The sequence below is a fragment of the Oenanthe melanoleuca genome, chromosome 5 (assembly GCF_029582105.1).
Source record: "Oenanthe melanoleuca isolate GR-GAL-2019-014 chromosome 5, OMel1.0, whole genome shotgun sequence".
NCBI lineage: Eukaryota > Metazoa > Chordata > Aves > Passeriformes > Muscicapidae > Oenanthe > Oenanthe melanoleuca.
Genome location: NC_079339.1, coordinates 47,208,273 through 47,233,447, shown reverse-complemented (window position 1 = coordinate 47,233,447; position 25,175 = coordinate 47,208,273). Strand labels below are relative to the sequence as shown.

Here is a 25,175-nt window from a genome sequence, read left to right as displayed (position 1 = left end):
ACATGCAGCATCCAGCCCTTGTAGCATTGCTGCAGACACAGTAGCCAAACACCTTCCCCTTCCAGTGGCTCTCAAGCTCAGGCTCAGTAAGTGCCAGAGCATTCAGCAAACTAATAGAATGTACCCTGGCCAGTAGTAGGTGTTGGCATTTCTCTCTTTTCAAATAGATGTATCACGTCTCCGTGGTTTAGAAGGGAGCCTGTTGAAACTACTCCTCATCTTAGGAAGTTGCTTTGTCTGCCATCCAAATCTGACAGGATCTGTATGCTTTGAACTTCAGATCATGATGCAAAACTCATCTCTCAGGATTTTGCCCCCCAAAACAGAATAAGATATATGAGACAGCTTGATAAAGACTTTTCTTTCATGCACTTCAGAAAAAATAAGTATCTAAATGAGACATGGACAACAAACATAAGATAAATTTCACAGATATTTCTGCAGGTAATTAGAACTTCAAATCAGAATTTTTTTAATTAGATTGATGTATACTCATTATATGGTCATGTTAAGAAAAAACCAGATATTTAATTCTAGTTTACGAACTAGAGTTGGTTAAAAACATATTAAAATCTTTATTTCTTTTACTATACAAGATTATTCCTACCACATACTTTCTGGGTCTGATTAGGGTTAATTCAAGGCCACCACAATAACTTTCGTGTGCACTTCTGAGTTAAGAAAGGTACTGTAAAGTCAAATCAGCCTGAGTTTGCACAGGATGTTATTGACCTAATAGCTTTCCATCATTACTGCACTGCACTTGATATACTGTTTGATTGCCATACTAGAAATAGCTGTGTTTTGCCACATATCAACTTTGCCAAGTGTTAAAAGAAACTGAAAAGTAACAACAGACACAATGCACCTATAATGAAACAAGTATGTGCATAATACTACATCAAATTCCTTAACCAAACCTTCAAGAAAATTATATGAAGACAGAAGTGTATCTGTGATAGAAAATATTCTTTCTTCCACTTCCCAACACCAGACTTAAGCTATGTCCCTATTCCTGCACCAGGAATAGGCAGAACCAAAAAGCAAGAGAATCACTGACTGGAGAACAAAACTTGTTAAATTGAGCTGTGTTCACACATTTACCTTTGTCTCCCAAGGTCCCGCAGCAGCCTACAAAATGCTTGTCACCAAATGCTTTGCCATTTTCAGCAAGTATCAGAACAATTGGAGGTGTTTATTCCTGGACTGGTACACTGCATACCAAGTATGAATCTTCCTGCAGAAGCTAATTTGTAACTGCTTGGAGATCTCCCTCTGCAGTCTGCACTGCAAGGTGCGAGTTTAGCAGCACAGCACCTACAGTGATCTCTTCAGAAACACAGCAGCAGAGCTAGGACACTGTTCACTTGTTCTTACTGATGCAGAAAGCAAAAATTTATTGATGAATTAAGTTATCACAGAATTAACTAGCAGCATTAACTATTCTACTAGTAACAAGAAGGATCAAACCAGAGGCTACAAGTCTGACACATCCCAAAAGGACATTTCATGCACTGAAAAAGCTATAAGAAATAAAGTCACCCTGCTCAAGGCAAGAGCAGTGTCCTGTGTGAAGGTAATGCTGTGACCTGCTGTATCATTCTGTACATACAGTGTTTGCACATACTGTAAACTGCAAGCCAGATTTCTGCCTTCAAACTAGCAGCAAAAGTAGGTACATGCTTTCTGTATTCAGGTGACAAGGTAGTTCCAATAAAGTTCTGATGAGAAACTAACTCACTGCAAGTACTAAGCTTAAGGTCCTCCGAGTTCTATCTCCATTTTTGTTTATTTCCTCATTCCTCTTTCATATTCCTGCTAGTCCCATTCTTGGTATGAAATGTTTGTAAAGGATTGGATAGCCTCCTCTTAGATGCAGATGAGCAAGTCATGAAGAGACATGTTTTACACGCCTTAAGAGATATTAGATAAAAACAGGAAATATTAAACACAGAGAACTACAGTTTTGAGTCATGACTTTTTTAAATTGCTATTTAATTCTTTCACTGGGCTACTTGCACAAGGAATATAATTGTTTTTGCAAAGACTAGGAACAATTTAGTATTGTAGAAAAGCTCTGGTCATTGTCAGAATACAAATTACAATGAGGGTGCTGTATGTGTCTTTCTCTGTGTGAAAGTCTGGTTGTTGTTTGCATTTATCTAGAGAATCTGATTTAACCCTAGCAATAGCAAAGGGGAGTCAGGCAGACAGTTCCCACCCCTGAGCTCCACTGCTGGATTAGCAGGCGACCTTGCACAAATCAACTACCCTGTACCTTCGTTTACCCACCTAAACCACAACTATTGTATTTATTTAGCTCACAGGGGCATCAACAGGCTTAATTAATATTTGCAGAAAGCTTTGAGATCATCAGATGAAAGGTCCAAAATATTTTAAAGTCAATGAGAAAAAAATGGGTAGGTGCCAAGAGAGTCAATTGGACTCTCCTATCAGTATTGTCCATATTTCAGTTTCCAGTTTATCAGTGGAATATACACGGCTGTTTAAATAAAGTCTCACCCATGTTCCATTGTGTACAGAACCAGCCACCACAGTTCGTAGATCCGAAAACAGAAAGCTCTAAAGAAGACATGTATTGGGAAGATATATATTTCAACTCCAACACAAAAGAAGTCCTTTCTCCAGAGTGTTTCTGTACTCTGTAGAAAAATTCCCAGGGGCAGTTAGCAGCACATACATGGAGTTTGATTTAATATTTTTATATACTGTAATTTTTTTATCAATGGAGACTGAGAAGCATCTTCTCTTGACTGTTTTATGAAGTAGAGCTTGAATTTAGTATCTGCAGACATATAACCAGTGCTTAAATAAATAAGAAACTCCCCTTTCCCCAAGGATCCTAATGCTATAGCATCTAGGTCACTGCTATTAACCTCTTCCCTAAGGATTTAGAAATAAATCCAAGATCCCAAGTAAACTATATTCCTCAGCTGACTGCATCCCCATCAGATGACACTGTTTTCATAATTTTTCTTCTAACCTGGTGATAAGCAGTTTTAGCTTAGAAATTGCTCACAGAAGAGATCTAAGATATTGCAAGACTGTCCTATTCCAGGAGGACCAGGCCAGAGGAAGATGGACTTGCTGTATTCATGGCATATCCCCTCCCACCCACTCTGAAGCCAAGCCCATCTTTTGTATTCATAGGTTTTAACTGCAACCTGCCTCCCAGAAACAAAGCTTTTAGACACACTCATGTAGGAAGGGCAAATGCTGTGTTAACCTCCCCCACAAAAATATGCCTAAAGAGGCCAAGCTTTGCACTTTGTGGTGCATCTTACTGAGACAAGCTAGGATGATAAGAAAAAAGACATGGATATCAAGCAAAGCATTACTGGCAATTAACATAACTCCCACTAGGTTTAGTTTTTGCAGCCTCAGTTCAGTTTTCCAGGTAGAATAATGTAGGAAAAGTTATATCAAAATACCAGGACTAGTTAGAAGAGTGCTGAAAGCAAACAACAAAAAATTGGAAGGTGTTCAGAAGACCTGAGGGAAAATGGGACCACCATAGGGCACGTCTTATTTGCTAGTACAGGAGTACTGACACTTGTTTCTGGATTAAGTCAGCCAGCCTACACCTTGTTGTCAAAATGACAGAGGAATCCCTGTGTCACTTCCAGATCTTCTTCCATGGTGCTGCGCAGGCTAACCCTCAAAAGGTGGTGGGTTTGAACTTCCAATCTTTGCTTAGGCTAACGTCTATATAAACCAAGGTAGTGCAGTGGCACAGTGGTGGGGAGCAAAGCACTGCTGCTCTGACATTCTACATTAGAAAACATATGGGCTTGAGTTTTCCTTCTTTTTATCAACAGAAAAAAATAGAAATGGTAGGTTCTTTTAATATTTGCTATGTAAATTGCATTTCAAAATTAAGCAGGCCTTAAAAAATATAAAACCCTTTACATTGTGAAGTACCTAAACACAAGCAGTGAACAGACTCATACAATAATGCCTTCTCCAATTTTCAGACATATGCTTCCATATGAAAAAAAACTAAGCTTGGACAACTAAAAAAACTTGTAAGTTGAACATGAGAAGCCAGTCTTCCAAAGACATCCACAACAACTTCACTGGATGGGTTTACAAGATCACAGATCTGCATCTGTAAGGAAAGGGTTAATAACATTTGGAGTACTGCCTCAAACACCCACTGGTGGTGAAAGTTTTTGCAGAACACATTGACCTTTATGGGGAAACTTGTTGCAGAGACAGAGAAACAAAGTTTCAGCTTTGGCCTTGATACTTCTTGCAGCAACCTTCCACTGGGTGTGTCATCAGACAAGCGCAAACCTCAACAAGTAGGACACTTGACTTCGGGGGAATTGGCCTTGTACGACCATTTCCTGCTTGCTCTCTCTTGCTTTCTCTTCTCCCTACACATTCATCATTACAAATAAAGTCGGTATCATAAAGCTGGTATTTAGTCTCATTTGCTCCTTAATTTGGGCAGAGGACTTTAACATCAAATCACAGTAACATCTTCAGTTTGTATTATCAGAAGCTGAAAAAGGAAGTAGCTAAAATTTATTTTCACATAAGTTACACTCAATACACATCACACCAATGTATCAGTGAGCCAGAGAGCCTTCAGACCATACACATGCAAATGGAAAGAGGATAAGATCAAGTAGCTGACGATCAGAATGGAAAACACAGAGCTTTTAGGATCTAAACCTCTATTTTTCCTGGGGAAAAACCACTAAATGTGAGTGTGCTTATATTAAAATACTTTTTTTTGAAAGGCAAAATAGGATGCAGTGTGTCTTCAAAAAACATCACCCAGTCACCAAATTCCTGTATTGGAAGACTGTTCTAATAGCATGCACAGGAACCCTTTCTCCTTCATGTTCGTTACATGAATTTACAGCAGGATATAAAGATGATATATCCACTACAAAACAAAGATTGGAAAACTAGTGTACGAGCTTCAAGTGGTGTATGATTCATGCCTACAGGAGAATCCAGTGGAACAAAGTATCTACTATACGAAAATCCCAAGACATTCTCAAATGGTAATAGACAGTCTCTGAAATTTCTGATAACCACTAATCTCATTTCTTATATAAAAACGTTGGAGCAAAGAGTCACTAGCCCTTCCAAGGTCACACACACTCAAGTCAGGATCAGAATTTAGGTTTGGCTTTGCTGTGAGCCAGCCCTTCGAACACACTGCTTTGAACTACTGTAGTGATGAGTTATTTTTGGGATTTGTGTATTTGCTGACACATTATGTAATACTTCTTATACAGGAAAAATAGTTTCACCTTTAAAACAACATGCGTATGTTCCTTTTAATTTTAAAGGAAATAAACCATTAGAATTATTTCATAAGAGGAAGCATCAAAATGAGGCGATACAGCTGAAGAACAAACACACTGATGACACAGGACATTGATGAAATGCACAACAATGGACAATAAATTCTTTGAAAGTTTTTGATATTGTTAGGTAAGGCATGTTTCATTCAGTTTGACACATAATAGTGAGTGCTGAAAATAAAAGTTAATGATACTGGAACACTAAATAATAATAAAAGCTAAAGACATCTCTATTTTAAAAAAACCTAGAAGCCTATTTCTCTAATGAATGCTCAGATTACCCTTGAAAATCTAACAGGCCAGAAAGGAAAAGTCAACACACTAGGGGCGATTGTAACAACCCAAAGTGTGGCTTCCTTGCGTTTTTTAAAATACTGCTTATAGTAAATCATAAAAGCACTCTTTATGCTTTTTTTAAAAAATATCCTAATGGTGCTAGATGAAACTTGTATTTTGACTTTATCTGCAAAGATGCAACATCTGGTGTGCTTCTGGCTAGACAGCTCCTATTCAGAGCAACCACTGTTGAGGCTATCAACCAATTCCTGTACCTTTGAACAAACAAATGCAAGTGTGGTAGCTTATATCCCTACATTAAAACAAACAGACAAACAACCTCCCCACCCCTGTTAAAAAAAAAAAAAAAAAAAAAAAAAAAAAATAGAAAACCAACCCCAAAACCCTAAAAACAACCAACCCTAAAAAGTCTCCTTAGGTCAATTTATTCCCAGACTTTAGATTCTCCAATATTAAGCCTGCATTTTCATGGAACAAAATTTGCTCCTTTAAGTAGCCTAAGTCAAAACTCAAAGTTTAAAAAGTGGGGGGAAAGCCTTTTGCCCATACCAGGCACTAGAAAAATGCTACTAAATTTACTGAACTTTTTATTCACAGCAATTACTATAAATACTATTTCAACCCTATTGAAGTCAAAGGCTCATTGAACAGAAGCAGCTCTTTTCTTAGTGTTTTGCTGTTTGAGAAAGAATACATCATGAATTAATTAGTACACTACTAAAAAAAATTAAAATTATGTCCTGTGGGAACTATCCTGCAAAAAGTCTACACTAATATATTTGTAAAATTTGTCCACAGAAAATTATCTACCACCTCTTTAACTGCCATCAGACCAAAAAGATTGATCTTCCTCCCATAAAAATGTTGAAAAGAAAAACCCTGAAACTGCTTTTTAAGCCATTTTTCTTGACCCAGATTGTGAGGATCTTATCTCACTACCTACAAGGACTAGATGCTACAAGAAAAAAAAGTTCTTCCAGTTGTGATACTGCATTTAGTAATCAGTGAACAGAAAATCCACACACTGTTCTGGGTGATGGTAACAAACAGTAGGAACAATCACTAAGAACTCTAATATACTGTGTGAGCAGATGGCCTAAACTAGCAAACGTTTTATCAGTCTCACTGTTTTTTACATTGTAAGGGATAAAACTTACAGATGATAAACTGTGTCTGAGACAGTGAGTGCTTCCATCCATCATCCTGGGCTTCTTATTCCAACCATGTGACTGAGTTGAATCAAGTTTATGATATCTTGGCAGGAGATTCCTATAGAAGCTAATATCTAGACTGAGTACATGTATAATTCATTTATTCCCCATAAAAGCAAAAAATGTCAATTTTAAGAATCTCCATTTCACTTAATTGAACCAGATCACAATGAAGTATTTTAAAAGGCTTAGAAGATCATCCTCAAAAATTTCAGCCTTTATATCAATGCTAAAACTGTGTTTATTCTCAAGAGGACATCAAGTTGTTTAAAACTTGCATGCTGATCCTAAATAAGAGAAATCTCACTTTAAGAGCAGAGGCTCAAAACCTAATTGAAATCCTTGGTAAAAGCTGCAGCTCCTCTCCCCACGCGCTGAACGGGCTTGGCACAGCGTCCAGGCATGGCCGGCTCTCTGCTGGGGGCAGCATTCTCGGCTGTGAAGGCAGAGCGTGCCCTCTGTCACTCATGGCGAGCAGTCCTGTCCAACTGTCTCTTCCCGACAACTTGATCATCAATCTCTTTATTAACAGCTCCGCTGCAGACTGAGAACGCAAACAAGGACAGCGCGCATGCCAGGTTTCTGGAAGCACACGGCACGGCTCAGGGCAGGGCAGAAAACTCCTCCGTGCTCTTTCAAGAAGTAGCATATTTATTATGCTTACCCAGAACCAAATTTCTATTTGGGGAGAGATGGGGGGACAGGGAAGTTGCTTCTCAAACATCAAGGATTGCCCCCCTTGTCAGCAGTTTTATCTTCATGCCATTTGAAGCCTAATCAATAAAGGGTACTCGAACCAACAATCCATTCAACTTCAGTAATTGTATGTGCTTTAGGTCTGTGTTTTACCCTCACTGAAGCAAGTGCCACAGAAATAACCTCTAAAGTGTAGACTTTAGGCATGCAAAAATTTACTGAACTGAAGTAACCTTATTCAGGCGATTAACTTCTACAAACAGAAAACAGGAATGCTAGATCTTAGACAGGAGAGCAAAACAGGCGTTTGTACTTGTAAGCTGTCCAGTATCTGTTTGGGCCACAGTCATCATGGGGCAGTTTAAATGCATTAGCTAGTTTCTTAAATAAATAAATTCAGCTTTTCTTACCTAATAAGCTGGGGCTTTTATCACCTTACATCAACAATAATTTTCCTCTTTATCCTTTCTTACTACTTTTATGGATTCTAGCTCTTATTTAGAGACAGTAACTTATCTCAAAACCAAAGCTTAATAATATCTACATATACCCTAAAATATTTCTCCCCAGCAATTACTATACTCTTAAATTTGACTTTAATATAGTGTGTAGGGCATTTCTCATTCTTCATTTACTTAAAGCATTGCACTAGAATACAGATCATAAAAATACCAAGGCAATTAAGTTGTCCAGACTTGCTGATAAGACCTGTGATCTGGTTAATTCATTAATATAATTCATAATGAAATGTGGAAGGCAGAAAAATAGTTACCTAAAGACAGCATTCCAGAATTTAGTTAGAACAACAAAAATAAACCTAAACTTTATTTTTAAAAATCCTTACTTTAAATATCCAAACCACAGATGGAATATCCATCAGTGGTTCACCATATTATCTTTTTTCATAAAACGTGCCCTCTGAAGTTTAATACTAAAGTTTGCTTTCTTTTTCTGACAGTATTAGCCAATGTTTGTAGATATTTCAAATTATTAGTTTGAACTTTGTAGATGCTTCAAACTGCATCTGCCTCTACCAACAAAACCAAGATGGTTTGTTTCTACTGAACAGACATGTTACTATGATTATTAAACTAAAAATCACTTTACTGATCTGTATGTCTATTACTGACATTTTTCCAATATGAATACTGGATCTGTAAAAAAAAGAGAATCCACTAAGCATTCAGCTAACATATGTATATTTAGACATCTGACTGTACCATCAAGACCTGCAAAATAAGTGAGGAAATTTGGTAAGTATTGTTCAGCCACAATGAAGGTGGAGAGATTAATCATAGCAAAATACTTGACTAGTGTGTTCATAAACTTACATAAATGATGCCAGCATCACTACAACACGCAAAATACCTTTGGTAGAAATGCACACAACTTCCAAATAATATCTATTATGAGGATAAACATATTCTGCTTCCTCAGTAAGCATCACAGTAGTTTTTTATGCACTAAAGTATAGGTTCTGGCTCAGAATCAATATTAGGTGTTCTTGTTATGATTAATTACTTTTGGTTATTCTAGATGCAGAAGAATTGTTTCATGTTTTAATGTTGATAAAATTCCTTCTCCCATTAAGGTACATTTACTAACAATTGACATTCATTACTAGTCAGTTACCATATACTTGCAGTTACAAGTTTAAAAAAACTGCGGTTTAAGAAAAACCCAAAACAAAGAAAACCCCCACCAAAACTAAGAAATGCACTACTAACTGCTTTTAATAGCAAGTAGCATGTACACACACTACCTACAAGGATGCACAACTTCAGCTAGAACTCATCAACTCAAATGTCTGATTCCAATCAGTATGTCTAAAGCCATCTGTTAAACCATGGCTTATTAATGTTAATTATTTTGGCTACAACAGTAATTTTCAGCTTCTTGTTTGCAGATCCTCATGAGTCAGTGAACTTAATTCAGGAGGTTGATGATGGACAACTCAGAAAAACAAGCTATTGAAACCTATTGCCAATAGCCTGAAAAACATTGAACAGAAATCTGTGTATCTACTAGCAGATTTTTATTGGTCAGAGAAAAATAAAAGACAAATTAAAGCCATAAATATCATCAGCTGTGATGAAAGGGAGATGTGGTGGGCCGGATATAAAAATGATGAATCTGTTTTAAATAAGACAAGCAATTGCATGCTGTGAAAAATACATACAACAGAAAGGTTTATTGTTTTAAGCAGGGCAATTATAATATGAAGACCATAATCATCAGTGATTTTATCAGTTAAAGAAATTTTAGTCAAAAGGAGACTACTTATTAAAGTTAACTCACATCAAGCATTTGGAGGATTGGGCTCATGCTGATACAAAGATCAATCAAGTGATGCACAGCTACTTAGAATTTTTACTTTTATTTCAGGATAACTTAAACTACTTAACAAGAAGAGAAATAGTGCCATCTGCTGACATAAGGAATAGGCACTTGCAAGAAAAGCCCGAGGTGCCAAAACTCTTACAGCCAGTGTTTTTAAAAAATGAAGTTCAAACTTTTGCAGAATATAGTGTAGCCCCAAATTGTTTAGGCACATGTTTCTTCTAGTTTCATCCAATTTAAGAATTTAGGATGGAAAGGTGGAATGGATGCCCTTATAATGTATCGTGTGTTTTTGGCAACTCTACCCCTGGCAAAACAGTGCACAATTAACAAACTTTACCTAGAACCCAACATCCTTCTGAGTGTTACTTCCACTTACTACAGCAAACATAAATGAATGCTCCCTAAAAAAGCATTATCTACTGTATTTCCTTTAGGCAATACTGTATTTTGCCTTAGCAGAAAATTTAAGAGCTGAGTAAGAATTAAGAAAGTAAAACTAATTTATTACATTCAGAAAAATCAGACAACCATGGGATTGTGCTGTTTTTTATTGTGTTTTCAATGGAGAAATACATCATCTGTTTACAAAATAGCTCTTGAAAAATACAAGGAGTACAGATACTATAAAACAAAGCAAACTCCAGTCATGAGACACTACGTACATCATGCGAAAGCAACAGTCTGATCTCCAGGTTATGAAAACTAGAATTAAAAAGTCACTATACAGAAAGGTTCCAAGTTTCCAGCTTGGCAAAACTTGGGTGCAGTTACATGAAACGTTTAATAAAATGAAAAAGATTTTCCGATGTGTAAACAAAATGACAAGACTAAATTTGTGCCTGGCAATTTCGATCTAAACTCCATAGCTACACAAAATACACAGACAGCTTGTACACTTCAACTGTTAAGATATAACCTTCTTTGGGGGGTGGACGACAGCAGGCTGCACAGGGCAAGGAAAAGAGAAATATTGTATACTAGACATCTTAGACAAATGGCAAAAAAAAAAAAAACCCTTCAGTTACTGCACAGCCTAAGTAAAAGATAAGCTACACTCTGACTTTGGAGAATTAATTTAGAAGGATAAGGGGAAGAGTGTAAGTAATTTAACTTGTAACATGAAAGATGCATGTGTAATAGGATGGAGCACAATGGGAGAAGGGAAGTTCATAAAACATGCTAATCAAAGTATGGGAAGTATGATTTGACATCCCACATATTTCAGACTTAAGTAATAGTAACATGAAGTTTGTTATCTACATCTGGTATTACTGTTGGTATCCCTCATGTTCCTCAAATACTGCTGTTCTTTGTCATGAGAGCTTCAGTTCTTTCAAAAGAAAACGTTATTTTTTTAATAGGACTACAAGAACAAAAAAAATAGGAGTAAGAGAGCTTACTAGATGTCAAGTGCTTACTAGAAATATGATTTTTAAAAATTTGGTGTTGTTCAGTATGTAAAACTGCTTGTGATGAACTATCTAAAAATAAAAAGGTTAAAATTCTTAGGGAAAAATCTTTTTGCCTTTATTTAAAACTTTAAGCTTTTTAATGCATACGGGACTTTTATGGAGTGTAGAAAAATCATATTTAGTGATTCAAAGGCCATCAAGACAGGTGGTGTATTTCACAGGCACACAATATTGACCTGAACACTTTAGTCATGGGACAAATTTTGAATTTGTGCCTAGAGGCCACAAGGTATTACAACTAGATAAGGGGGAGGGGGGAACCCAAATGAGTACATGGCTTGTTCTTACTTTGTATAAATAACTACTGTTCTATATGGTGCATACAAGCTGAAAAAATAACTTTAACAAAAAAAAAAAGAAAAAAAAAAAACAAACCCCAACATTAAATGCAAAAGCTTTCCCCAAGAAATGAAGGGATAAAAAAAAGGGAACAAGGAGTTCAATTAGCTCAAAAGAAAATTTACTATTTGATTGCTGATTTGTATGCACCTTAAAACAATCCTATAAATAAAAGTAGACCACATCTTAATCATGTCCCACCAATACCAAAACTTCCCAATTACTTCCTCAACTTGCATCTTATGACCCCAAGATTGACATTTCATTTTAAAGACTTACTGCTGCTTGATGGCAGTTGAACTAAACATACTATACACTTGGTTTTCAGTGTATAGCATATCACAGAATGTCATCCAATTTGCAAATTACTACTATTGAAGAGATTCTTCAATAAAATGAAATTTATCAGCTAAATATCTAAAATTAGTCATACTCCAATAAAAAAGTACATAAAAGTGCATTTAAGGGATTCTTATGCCAGTTTTATCTCAATTTTGAAACAATGCATCAAACAAATTCAATCAGAATGTCAAATATGGCTACAAATAGTGTTCATGTTTTTAAAGGCAGTAATCCTTTGAAATATTTAATGTAACTGTTGCTAACACATTAATTGTACTCCTGGCTTCACATACTAACCTGGACTTCCAATCAAGCGGCGACTTTAGTCCAGAAAGGGAAGTGCACAACATATACCTAAATCCATTTGCGATTATGTTCTAGTCTTGCACCCTCCGTTCTCCTTTTTTTTCTAGCATTAGAAGACAACAGGTTGAGTTGGCAGATACTGTTTATGGACCCCTGAGGTGGTTTTTACCGGTTCAATCTCAATTTTATTGAATTCTTGATAACAGGAATAGGATTTGCAGGAAGAGCAGGGATATCTGAAAGGTCTGTACTGGGTGTTTTCTGAAAAGAAAAAAAAGTTTGCTTCCATTTTAATGTCATAAAATATAAAAAGAAAAATATAGTAGTCATTGGAATTAACTTTCAAAACAAAGATCTTTAGAAGACTTTTTAGGAATATATGAAGATAACTGCAGATTATAAAGAGAGAAACAGGCATTTCCTTTGCCTACACAGTCTTTACTAAGGAAATTTCTGCTAGAATCTTTGTGTGCTTTTCCTTTTCTGACAACTGCAAGAAATTAGCAATTGCTGCAGATAAAGCTGGACCTACTAATAACTGTATTATAGTAGAACACCCACATAATACAGGTGCTTGATCAGTCACATCTACTATCTCATCTACATGTTTAGTATTTAAAAATGTCTCTTAACAATTCAGTGTTAAGTCTCTGTCCCTACAGAAAAGTGATGAAAATCAGTTCCCAATCCAAAGTGTGTCTTCATACATTGACTGTAGTTTTTCAACAGTGTGGAATGTGAAATTTCCAATTTTTCATATTGGTTCAGATTTACATGGAAAAAAAAAAGTATAATAAACTCTAAAAAGGTACTGTATAAATGTGTTAAGAATTCCACCTTAACAATAATCTGAACATTTTTTTCTCACTTAAATACCATTCAGCAAAATTATATCTAAAATAAACAATGAAAACACAGAAAAAAGAAACACTCTCAAGATTCAGTGAGATTTATTAATTTCTCACTTGTCATACATACCTCTAAGGTTGGGGTGGATTTTTTTTTGTTTTTTTAAAGTATTTTCACTTCCACTTTGGCACATTATTTGCCATCCAAATAACCCAGTTATTGTGCAATACTTCACATGTTTTCTCATAAAATGTTTTCTTACATTGCGAATGTTCAAAATTGATTTAAGGTATATTTGATACATGGGGAAAACTGCATCAAAATCACTGCTCTTAATTGATGCTTTATTAAATATAAATCAATCAAGTTAACACTGCAGTAGAAAGCACAAAGTAGCAAGGACCCAGGGCAAAACAGCTCTGAACCTTTCATCACTTCTGCCCTGAGTAACCTGGTTAGTGCTGATCTGCAGTGGGACATGTTTCTATTTTCTGCAGCATGGCAGTGTGTTAAACAAAGCCAACAAGAACACTGAAAAATGACAGAGGAGGCTCACCATCCTTTGTAGCTTCCAGATTACTTTTGTCAAAGTAACAACCACACAATCTGTAAAAAAGCTACAAAGCTTTATACAATCCCTCACAACAGACAAAATAAAATTGATGCACTTACTAAATTATCTAAAAACTTTCCTGAAGCAGTTTAGGAAGTCCATGTAGCGTCTGCAGTTTTTGCCAAACCATTTTGCTATCTTTATTCAGTACTGCTCATACAGTTCAAAACGTCCAGTAACAAATACTGTTATTACTATTACAACAATCTCAGTTTTCAAGCAACACATTCACTACACATATTTTAAGGATTCGAGTGTGCATAAAGTGCTTGACAGTGATACTGTAATCAGGAGAGCACTAAGAGATGGTTAAAAATGCTAGAAAGAAACAGATGTGCTCTCTAAAAGTTGTTACAATACTAGAAACAAAAATTGAAGTGAATGGAACAGAATTCTTACTGTTTTCCAAAGAACCTTACACCGCTAACACCAGCTGACAAGCTTACAACTTGACTCTCATACAAAATATTAGAATCTGAAGCTGCATTTCAGACATCCTCAACCTCTACCTGGATATCTTTGAGCAGCCACTATTTAAAGCATTTGTTTCCTTGTTAGAAAGGATTATTCGGTGATGTGCAAAGCACAAAGGAATAAACTGAGCCCCTTACTTTGAAGGCACAATTCAGAAGAGCGAATCCAGCTTCGGTCAGTTTGTATGGCAAGCCATACATGTTTAGCTACAATGCACATTCAATAAGATCAATGACCATCTAAAACACAAAAATTGTGACAGTAACAACAAGTAGCTTTCCATATAATGGATGTATATTTAAAATTACACATTTATTTTTAACATCTGGACTCATTTCAGTTTCAATTCTTTCACCGCACATTAGCACACGAACACACTGCATGGAAGTATTGCTTTTAAAAACAGTACCTGAGGAGCTTGCAGAGAAGTTGTCTGAAGAGTTTCTGTTTGAGAATTGACATTCACTTCTGTCTCAATCTGCTCCTGAAAAGAAACCAAAAGCATCACCAGTTACATCACTTCCAATGAGCTACTTATATAGAACACCTAGAACTCCAGAATGCTTTATATTGTGTACATACAGCAGAAGAAAAAAGCAATCATCAGTGCTTGCTGCACTAACACCCTTCCTTTTATGATGCAGGAATCACCACACTGAAGAATTATTCACTTATTAGGGATTTGACATCAACACAAGATATATCACTTATCAGTTGTCTCTTGTTTAACCAATTAACACCTCTTATGCAGAATCTATAGCAAAACATTACATATCATTTAACTCACTAAAGGCAAAAAGTGTATTATCAAGGAAGTTCATGTGAAAAGCTACAAAATTTGTTTAAAAATTCAACAGGTTTTCCACAGCTTTTGCCATTTTGCCAGGAAAGTTTTCCTGCTGCTTTAATGGGTTGAATCAGCTTTCTGAATGAATGAGTGTCAAGAGACTGATTTTCAGGTGAACAGTGGGACTACAGGACTAAAGCAGGACAATGACACGTTCTCATTTTACTAAAAGCAGTCTGCTAGTTCCAAGTGTACCATGTAGTAAACACACCCTAAAAAAGCAATGCATTTCAATGGATGAAAACCTATGTTTATTCAAATTGAAAAAATTTAATTCCACTATTTCCTTCCATAAATATTAAGGACAAAGTCTTAGAGGAGACTGTCAATAATAACTAACAGGATTACCTATGTCTTTTTAACAATCTTTATCCAGTGGATCTATTTCTGAAGTGAGGATTAAGTGCTTACATCTATTTCTGCCCTTACCTATCTTAAGTTCAGAGACACTGCAAGGTGACTGCCTAACAAGATACAATTCCTTGCTTAAGGGCGTTGAAGCTATAAACCAAAGAACTTACGTTTAACTTCAAGCATAAGCATAATTTCTAGTGTGTTCCAGAGACAACAGAATGTACCCCATAAAAACTGCAAAATGCCAACTGGAGAGCTGCTATCGTAAGGCTAAAGAGTCTGTCACCCTTTCTGTTCACCACTAAGCAGAAAAATTGCCTGTTAATTACAAGATACTGACGGGGTACATTTAATCTCCAAAGTTCCCTAACAGTATGCTGTAACTTCACACAGTAATTTCACTGCCAGAGAAGATTTACTTACTATCACTTGAAATTTCTTTATCTAAAAAGTGAACAAGGTGGCTGGCTTTAGGATTCTCAGCCCAACGTGCAAACTCCAAATAACATACATAGGACAATTGTTCTTTTACTAATTAACACATCAGATTTGGGATGCAGGAAAAACACAGCATATTGATATACTCTTGATCTAATTTAACAAACTGAAATATAAATATCATGACTAATTTTTTCACCATGCATAATACCATGTGAATGACCAGCAAAGAAATGACTGACATAACCATTAAAAAAATAAGGTATCATTTTGATATATTTACTGGAGAGTTTGTATCTAGACACACTCTTAATCATTCCTAGAGAGAAACACAGTAATTTTCCCAATTAATATTGACAAAAATAGTCTAGGCATAGATACCTTAGTTTCCATTTTTTCATGTTCATTCAAATCTATACAGCTAGTATCTTCACTTATTTCATCCTGCTGAAAAGCAAACACAGAAGCTATAACAAATCATAAAATCATATTTTTAAAAAATCAACAAAAAATAAGGTCTAAGTGTTTAAAAGGACAGAATTAGTTGTAAGACTTAGCATATTATAGGCTTACCAAAATAATTACTTTTAAGACAAGAATTTAGATTCAAGCATTTGTGCTAATGCAGTTCATGTGTCACGTGATCAGTATCAACAACATAAAAATACTAACACCTTGGCAAGCTGAAAACATCAAGCAGCAATGCAATCAGAATACGAAATATCTGATACTTAGAGTACGAGAATCAGCACTCTGGGTGAAATGAATATTCAAAGTTTTGAACATTGCTATGGTATGATCTCAAAATCTCAAATACCTCTTCAATTTTAATTTTCTTAGGAGATTCTTCTTTATGGGGAGAAGATGTCCTTTTCACTGCTGCGACAGGGCTAGGCATTTTTGTTGCAACATTTCCTGAACTTCTTGGTGATGGATTTAATAGATACGCTGAGGGAACAATTCTAGAGATGGTAGGCTTTGGTGGTGGAGAAATGGCTGGTTGTGTGGCAGTTTGAGGAATGCTTTCATTTGAAGTACCTATGAACAAATAATTTAAAGATCTTCAACAAGAGGAGTCGACACAATCATTTCAGTTCAATAACTGGTATTTTTCCTCTCTAATCAAAACCCCTGACATCAAGCAGGCATCAAGGAAGTGGTACAGTTAATGGTGTAAGCATCATGTTTGGAACAGCAAGTGTGCATACATTGCACAGTTTAGCTTCAAGCTCATTCCTGAGCTTGAGTGCACCCTCAGCAAGTTCACTGATGACACCAGGCTGTGTGGTGCAGCTGACACACTGGAGGGATGGGATGCCATCCAGAGGGACCTGCACAGGCTGGACAGTGGGGCAATGCAAACCTCTTGAAGGTCAGTAGAGTGAGTGCAAGGTCCTGTGGCTTGGTTGTGGCAATCCCAAACACACCCACAGACTGGGCAGAGAAGTGACCTTCTCTGAGGAGAAAGACTTGGGGGCAGTGGTTGATAAACTCAACATGAGCTGGCAAATGTGCTCACAGCCCAGAAAGCCAAACGTGTCCTGGGCTGCAGCCAAAGGAGTGTGGGCAGCAGGTCAAGGGAGGGGATTTTGCCCCTCTACTCTGTTCTTGTAAGACCCCACCTGGAGTGCTGTGTACAGTTCTGGTGTCCCCAATGTAAGAAGGGCATGGAACTGTTGGAGCAAGTCTAGAGGAAACCATGAGGTTGACAAGAGGACTGGAGCACCTCCCCTACAAAGACAGGCTGAGAAAATTTGGGCTGGTCAGCCTGGAGAAGAGAAGGTTGCATGGAGAACTCACAACAACCTTCCAATACCTGAAGGAGGCCTACAGGGAAGCCAAAGAGGGGCTCTTTGTCAGAAACTGCAGTGATAGGACAAAGAGCAATGGGTACAAACTGAAAGAGGGGATGTTTAAATTAAACATTAGGAAGAAATTCTTTAGTGTGAGGTAGTGAGATACTGTAACAGGTTGTCCAGGGAGGTTTTGGATGCTCTGACCATGGCAGTATTCAAAGCCAGGTCAGTTAAGGCCTTGAACAAACTGGTCTAGTGGGAAGCGTCCCTGCCCATGACAGGAGGGGTTGGGGTTAGATGATCTTTTAGGTCCATTTCAAGCCCTTTACACATGATTCTGAGAAAGAATTCCTGTACCAGACACAGGGTAGCCATGGCAATGACACTCTACTTAGCCTAATTAACTCTGCTTAAGGCAGGCTATATAAGCCCAGACACAGCTCTGTGTAATACAGCTGTAGTATTTGTGAGACCTGAAGAAATTTTACTGCTTCTGTACTCAGCCACATACATGCATTGCCAAGACTGTATTAAATCAAATCCAAGAGCAATCTGATTCTCCCTTTTTCACTCAAATATAAAGTTTATCACTTCTCAGGCTTAGATTACCCAGTGACAAATATGAAGTTGTCACAGAGCATCAAATAAAGAATTGATATTATATACATCCTTCTGAAAAATGCTCCATATGACAAAGCTCTATCTCATCAATTGCCTACCTCAAACCAATAAGCGCACATAGGGAGATGCTCCAGGATGAGAAAAAATACACTGAGGAAATTTTTCATTAACAACTATCAGGTGATTAACATTTTGATTAACCAAAATATAAGAATGAACAACTTCTGATATGCTTCCAAATCCAAAAACCAGTCACGCCACTTAAGCTCCACTTAGTGCTCATGGACAAACTTACTCATATTGATGCACCTGTGACACGATAAAAATCAGAGAGAAGTAAGACTAAACCATGCCACACATCAAGAGTGAAATGAGAGATTTCATTTTGAAAGGCTAACCAGTCACTCCCCTTTTCCATCTATTTCTGACTTGCTCCTTGTACACAGCTAAAGCTCCATGAAAAAAGAAGAGTAGCTGATTCTAAGAGAATATTTTCACAAGATGCTTTTATTCTTTGACTAAAGACTCAAATTTTTAAATTATTTTTAAGTAAAGTGTACCTCTTCTTGCAGAAAATGGAGGATAAAGTCAGCACATACAGTGGGACATATCTGAACAGACATAAGGAACATGTGTTTCTGCTTACATCTGAGTCTTCTGCATTCTCACGAATCACAAGAGAGCACAGACTACATACAGTACAGAACCACCTTAAGTTTAATTACAAAATGAATTAAAAATAAATATAAAAATTGTTCTTCCAGCTTTAGATAGTTTTTTCCTCATTTAGCTAACCAAACTACAGACCTACATTAGGCCATTGTAACACTGCTGCTCTTGTGAATGGCAAATATAAATTTCGAAGAATAAAAGAAATAAACATCACAGCAAATACTCCTCTGTGATTTTCTGAATCCTTAAGACACTATTGACACGTGTATGAAGAAGAACACATTACAGCATGAGTTAAAGACTAGAAGACTCAAGCTGGAAGAAAAACTGCCATATAAACATTACCAAAAATTCAATAGAAACAATATGCTATGCCATTTTCCTTACCCCCTGAGCTTTCACTGGAATTTATTTGTGGCACAGTGACTTCAGAAGCCTGTGTGTTGGTCACAGATGCTGCTGTTACAGCTGGCGCAGGACTGCTTCTGCTAAAAAGAGAAAAATTATGAAATGCTATGAAGACATTAGTAAAGCTATGGTGTTACATGATCTGCCTTTCATCACATCATATGTGTTACCAGTAATCACAGCTGGAATTTTACCTACATGACAGGTCAGAACTTATGTCAGTAAAATGGCAAAAATGAGCATTGGCAATCTACTGTCAAACTCAAGCAATGGAAGCTATTTCAAATACTTAAATCACTCAATGACAGCCTTGAGACCAGAAAAGGGCTGTATATGAAAGACAGGCAAAAATTAAGGCAGTGTCCACCCAAATAACGTGCACAGGAAAATACAGCAACTATTTACTGAAGGGTGAAACAAAACCAGCGTAGAAGGACTAGAACAAAAAGTTTGTTTTTAATTTACACACACTGTTACAATGATGATTTCAGCCTAAAATCATCCCAAACAAAGGCCTGGGGCTTTAAGTGACCAACCACAAAAATTATTCTTTTTCCATCTTCAAGACATTGGGAGGCACTGTGTGTCTAAAAATCAATCAAGGGCAATTTCTACTTTCCCTGTGATATCCTAGGTAACACAGACTTATTTCAATAGCACAGATAGTGGTATCAACTACTGTTAACCACTTCCCAAGGAACTCTAACTAAATCATTTGTTAAGTCAAGTATTTCACCCTACACAACATCCTATAATATATGTGCAATACTGCTTTATTGTAGGAGACTTGATGATAACTTCTGTGTGTTTATCAAAGAGATGAATATGAGACTCTTGAAAGAGGAGAGTGCACTCATTTATTAGGACAAACTTAACCTTGAGTTAAGGTAGGAAAAGACAATACAAAAGTTCATATTAAGAAATTTAATATGTACACTTTGAAACTACAGTGGGAAATTATGTTCCTAAGCTTAACTTGCATAGGTATCATCAGTAACAGCAGTAGCACCACTGATTTCCCAGACAGAAAATTTAAACCACTCTACTGTCTCACACTCGGATCCAAAACTCACAAAATACTTCCTCACCTTCACAATTATCTGCTCACTACTTCTCATAGCTTCCTACTGCAGGGCCCAAGTTTTCCAATCATTGTGTTCTTCTAAGCATTTTTACCCTACTTTATAATTCCTCATCTCAAGTCCAGCACCATGCTCCCTATCCCCCAGATTTTACTCTAGTGCTCAAACCGAAGTAAGAGTGTTTACAATCTCCATCCAATTTGGAACATTCCCACCTTGGTAACGGTGGTAAGACATGTGTGCAGTATTTGCCATGTGTTTAACATGAGTAACTCAGGAAGAGAGCAGCAACAAGACTGAAAGTCTTCATTACCCCTGAGAACTTCCAGAACTGTTCAATGGACTTGTCTTCATAGCACTGGTAGGCGAAGGCACAGACGTGCTGTTATCACTGTCCATAGACAAGTCTAGGCTGCTGTCATTCAGAGCTGTCAACCTGATCCCTTCTGTCGAGTGCTGCAAGCCACAAGGCAAAGGAAAATTCTGTTAGTCTAATTAAAGGTTTAAAAAGCAACAGAAATTCAAGTTATTTCAAAATGCAAACTAAAATGGACAATTTTCAAATCCTTTTACATGTAAATAATCCACTATCCTCTCACTACAAGCATTTACATTTTCATGTTCACAACTCAGATTTGTCTGACTCAATCATGTTCAAAAATAAACTGTTCAAACTATTACTGTATGTAATGACTATATTTTCAGCTTTATTTCACATTTCTTTGGTGTCGTGGACTTAGAAATACTTTCATTAACTTTAAAGTAACTGATGTACATCAAAACAAACCGATGTACATAAAAAGAACTGAACTTAGTCCGTGGAGAAGAAAAACCCTTTTTTGACATAGTACTACTACTTAAAGAGATTTATATTTACACTGTTCTCTTAAACTGATCTGCACCTGGTGTCAATAATGACTTCCTATTCCTTAAAACAGCATTCAACGTAAAACAGCTATAGAAATAAATGTTGTTCAGCTATACTTAAAGATTACGTAGGAGTGGTTTTGCTATGAAAACATCCAAGCAAACCTGTATTGCTCTCAGATTAAGCTAATACAAAGCAGCAAGGATTTTGAAACAGACTGAATTGTTCAATTCTAAGCTCTATCCCTTCTTCCTCCCTTAAAATTAAACAATAATCCAATGAAGCAACTTAATTAAAATCTAACGCTACTATTCTCATATGGCCACAGGTAAACTAGCCACTCAGACAGCATACTATCCACATTATTGAGAGATTGTTCTGAGAAATGTATTAGATTTAGTGCACCTAATAATACTGCTACACTCAAATGAGATCACTTGAGGATAAAATTAAGATCTCAATATGTGATTATAATTCTTTGATTATTAAACCTAAAAATCTAAGTAAACTTAAATTAGTACACCAAAAAATCAAAATTTAAGAGCAATGGCAATTTTCACTGGTTTCAAATATTAGTGAAGTTTACCTTTTTCTTTTTCTGAAGCACGTGATTAGGTAGCAGTTGGTGAAGTTGCCTACGTTTCACATGCCTTGCAGCAATCTTCATATCCATCTCAAACATCTTGCTGTTTATTGCTTGCCTATAAACTACACAATTAGAATAACATTAAGACATACTGAAGCATTCAGCAAAGTCCACTTACTTGCCCAGGCAGAAACAATTTGCATTTCAGAGCACTTATTACCCTCAAGAACAAGAATAATGTTTCCTTGTTCTGGAGGAAGAAAGGGAACTGCCTACCATGCCAGCACTGATAGTACAAACACAAACATTAGTTTGGAAACAGGTGACCTGTTTTTCAAGAAAAATGTCTTGAATCTACACAGTTCTCTGTATTTCAACCAGTTTTAACTGCAAGAGCTCTGAAGCGAACTCTTCCTTTCATCTCGAAGGGACTACACATAGTAATAAAATTTCCTCATAAGAATTACAGCATTTACATAAAATTATTTTCTTTGCAGTTTTATTTATGCAGCTCCTGAAACAAATGGGTTTTAATTCTGGAGTTAAGTGGTCTTGTGCCACCTAATGTATTAAAGTTATTCTGGCAACTCACATTTTGTTGGGCTTTTTTGTTGCTTTGGTTTTTGTTTGTTTTGTTTTTATTTTTAAATTTTGTATGGTCGTTTTGGTGGTTTTGTTTGGTTGGTTTTTGCTTCTTTTAATTTTGTCTAGTATAACAAAAGAAGTGATTTCTCTTCACCTCAGAACATCTGCTTCTGGTAAGTCACCATAGTAAGTGCTAGCACAAGAACTGTGCTGGAACCCAGGATGCTGGGTTCAATTAAAGTCAGGTAAAAATGAAATTCTTTCACACTGACTGGTCTCCACAACATTGAACAAAAGCTGGGAGAGATGTATGAAGAAAAAAATGGTTCTGTAGCTCTTAAATACAAAAACTCAAGAGGTATCTCTCTTATTCACTGTCTATTCTACAAACACGAAGGAATCTCACTGAATAAGCTCAGGAGAAGCAATTAAAAAGGTGTTAAGAGAGAGGAACACAGAGCCCAATGAATAATGACTATTAAAGTGAGTACCATGCTACTTCTTGATATTGAAGAAGCTCATAAAGCTTCTCTGTAAAAAATTATACAGGCTACAGCTAAAGCAGAAGCATGCTCAGTGAAACCAGACATCGTTAAAGCATTCCATATTCCTGACACTAGGTCTTATCAAAGTTCTCATACATTGAAAACCTAGATCACTCTTCATGTCTCTCTTCCTCCCCTTGTTTCCACTATAAAGCAAGCTATTTTAAATTTCATCCTGGAAAACAGTTAGTTACTTTTGATAAAAATCTTAGGATCTATTCCAAAAGACAAGGCAAAGAAGTCCTTAGGATGCATTAAAAACAATGAAGACAGACCCTCTCTAATTTCAGATACGCAAAAAACCCCGTGACACACAAACAAATTTTTTACTATATTGTTACTTCTGGAAGCATACTCACAAATCAAAAACTCTACAACACAGTCTGTAAGGATCTTGACGAAATGCTACTTCACTTCTAAGTGCATATATTCAGACAAACTTCAGGAATGTAGTGCAAATAAACCACATCAAAAATTGTAAATCCAAGTTTTAGACTTTTCATATGAAAAATTTCTGACAAGTAAACTACTGAAATACCTGTTTATAAACAATCAAAGACCTGAGAACCTAACTTCTGAATTCCTTCACTCTCTCAAAGCAGCATTGTCTTTTCTAAATTCTCAAAAATTAGAATGATTTTCCTATATTTCTCTATCATTAATAATTACAAGAAATATTTCAATTCTCAAGAAAGAGATGCCCCTCTCCAGCTATACACGACAACAAAGAACTTTGAAACCTTGGCATGATTCATAAATATGCCTATATATTTATTGCATTCACAGGTGTGAGGTGGAAGGGTGGGTCAAGGTATTCAATTCCCTTGCTTCCTCAGACTGAGTCTTAGAAATTCAGAGACCACGACTGCATTAGGTAATACCTGAACCTATTCCTTCAAGCATGTAAACACAGAATATTTGAGCCTCAACAGCTGTTTGTTTAAAAAAATAACAACCTGTAAATTTATTAGATAAATCTGTCAAAGCTACTGTTCCTGATACTCAGGTGTCACACTCCATGGCCGTTACCAATTCTTTCCTTACGAAATTTCCTATGTGTATACTAAGCTATTTTTGTGAATCAAAAAGTAAACACCAGAAAGCCAAAAAGCTCTCCTTCACTAAGTGTGGGACATGAAAGTAAAGGTTACTGAACCAATTATCTAGTATGAAACATCACAGAGTAAAAGACTGATAAATTTAGTTCCACCAAGTAACAAAAATATTTCAACTATGCTCAAAACTGAGGATAAACTTGCTAGCTCATGTATGATAAATAATTCATCTGTTTAATAAAGATTACAAACTAACATACCACACTGTTAGTGCGATCTGCAAAATGTGTGTATAATTTTTATCACTTTTAACGAGAACAAACAAAGTGATTAGTCTGAAGTATTTATGAACATTAAAACTCATTGAAAATGTGTTTCACCCTAACTCCTCAGCTGAAACCGTCCATGTTGATACAATTCTGCTATTATTATGAGCATTAGGAATAAAGACTACATTTTGAGCAAAGTCAGTAACTTCAACAAGTTTATTAATATCGGAGCACCTAGAAAGCAAAACTCACCTGTGTCTGTAAAAGACTGAATGTCGTAGGTAAGATCAACACTTAAATTTTCAGAGTTTTCAGTTTTCTTAAACACCAACCCAATCACCCACATCGTACGGTATTCTTCCCTGGAAAATTTTATGCAAAACAGTCATGTAATACTGACAGAATTAAATAGCTTATTAAGTTATTTGTTGCAATAGACAACAGTTGTACTTTTCAGCTCCAGCAGCAACAGGAAACTGGACACAGAAAGACAAAAGCCAAAGCTGACTAACAATATTCCTTTTTCATTAACAATATAAAGGTCATTAAACATTACACATTTACCTCTAGCAAATGAACTAAGATCATCAGTAGATTACTCCATTCAACTGTGCTCCCATATAGATTCTCTCATGTAGCTACTAGCATGAGAGTAAGCAGCTCTCAACCAACCACAGCAAGTATAAAGGCACTGAAAGTAATTAGATTAATTAAGCTATTTCCATTTTGCAACCTAAATGTGTCCTCAACACTCAATTTTCT

General features: G+C 36.3%; 1 protein-coding gene across 4 annotated transcripts in view; it reads right to left on the bottom strand.

Annotated features, from left to right (window-relative positions):
* Positions 1–10,422: 10,422 nt before the first annotated feature.
* The window catches only part of PAPOLA (poly(A) polymerase alpha), a 43,354-nt gene continuing 28,601 nt past the window's right edge, over positions 10,423–25,175 (bottom strand). The window contains exons 15-22 of one of the 4 annotated variants that reach the window (XM_056492690.1): positions 24,666–24,775; positions 21,960–22,081; positions 20,819–20,961; positions 19,403–19,503; positions 16,744–16,964; positions 16,308–16,373; positions 14,697–14,771; positions 10,423–12,612 (exon numbers count right to left, since the gene is read on the bottom strand). In XM_056492690.1, coding sequence (XP_056348665.1) covers positions 12,517–12,612; positions 14,697–14,771; positions 16,308–16,373; positions 16,744–16,964; positions 19,403–19,503; positions 20,819–20,961; positions 21,960–22,081; positions 24,666–24,775 — 934 coding nt within the window. In that variant the 3' untranslated portion in view covers positions 10,423–12,516. The remainder of the gene's footprint in view (positions 12,613–14,696; positions 14,772–16,307; positions 16,374–16,743; positions 16,965–19,402; positions 19,504–20,818; positions 20,962–21,959; positions 22,082–24,665; positions 24,776–25,175) is intronic. The other 3 variants (XM_056492691.1, XM_056492692.1, XM_056492693.1) reach the window with 3 other exon arrangements.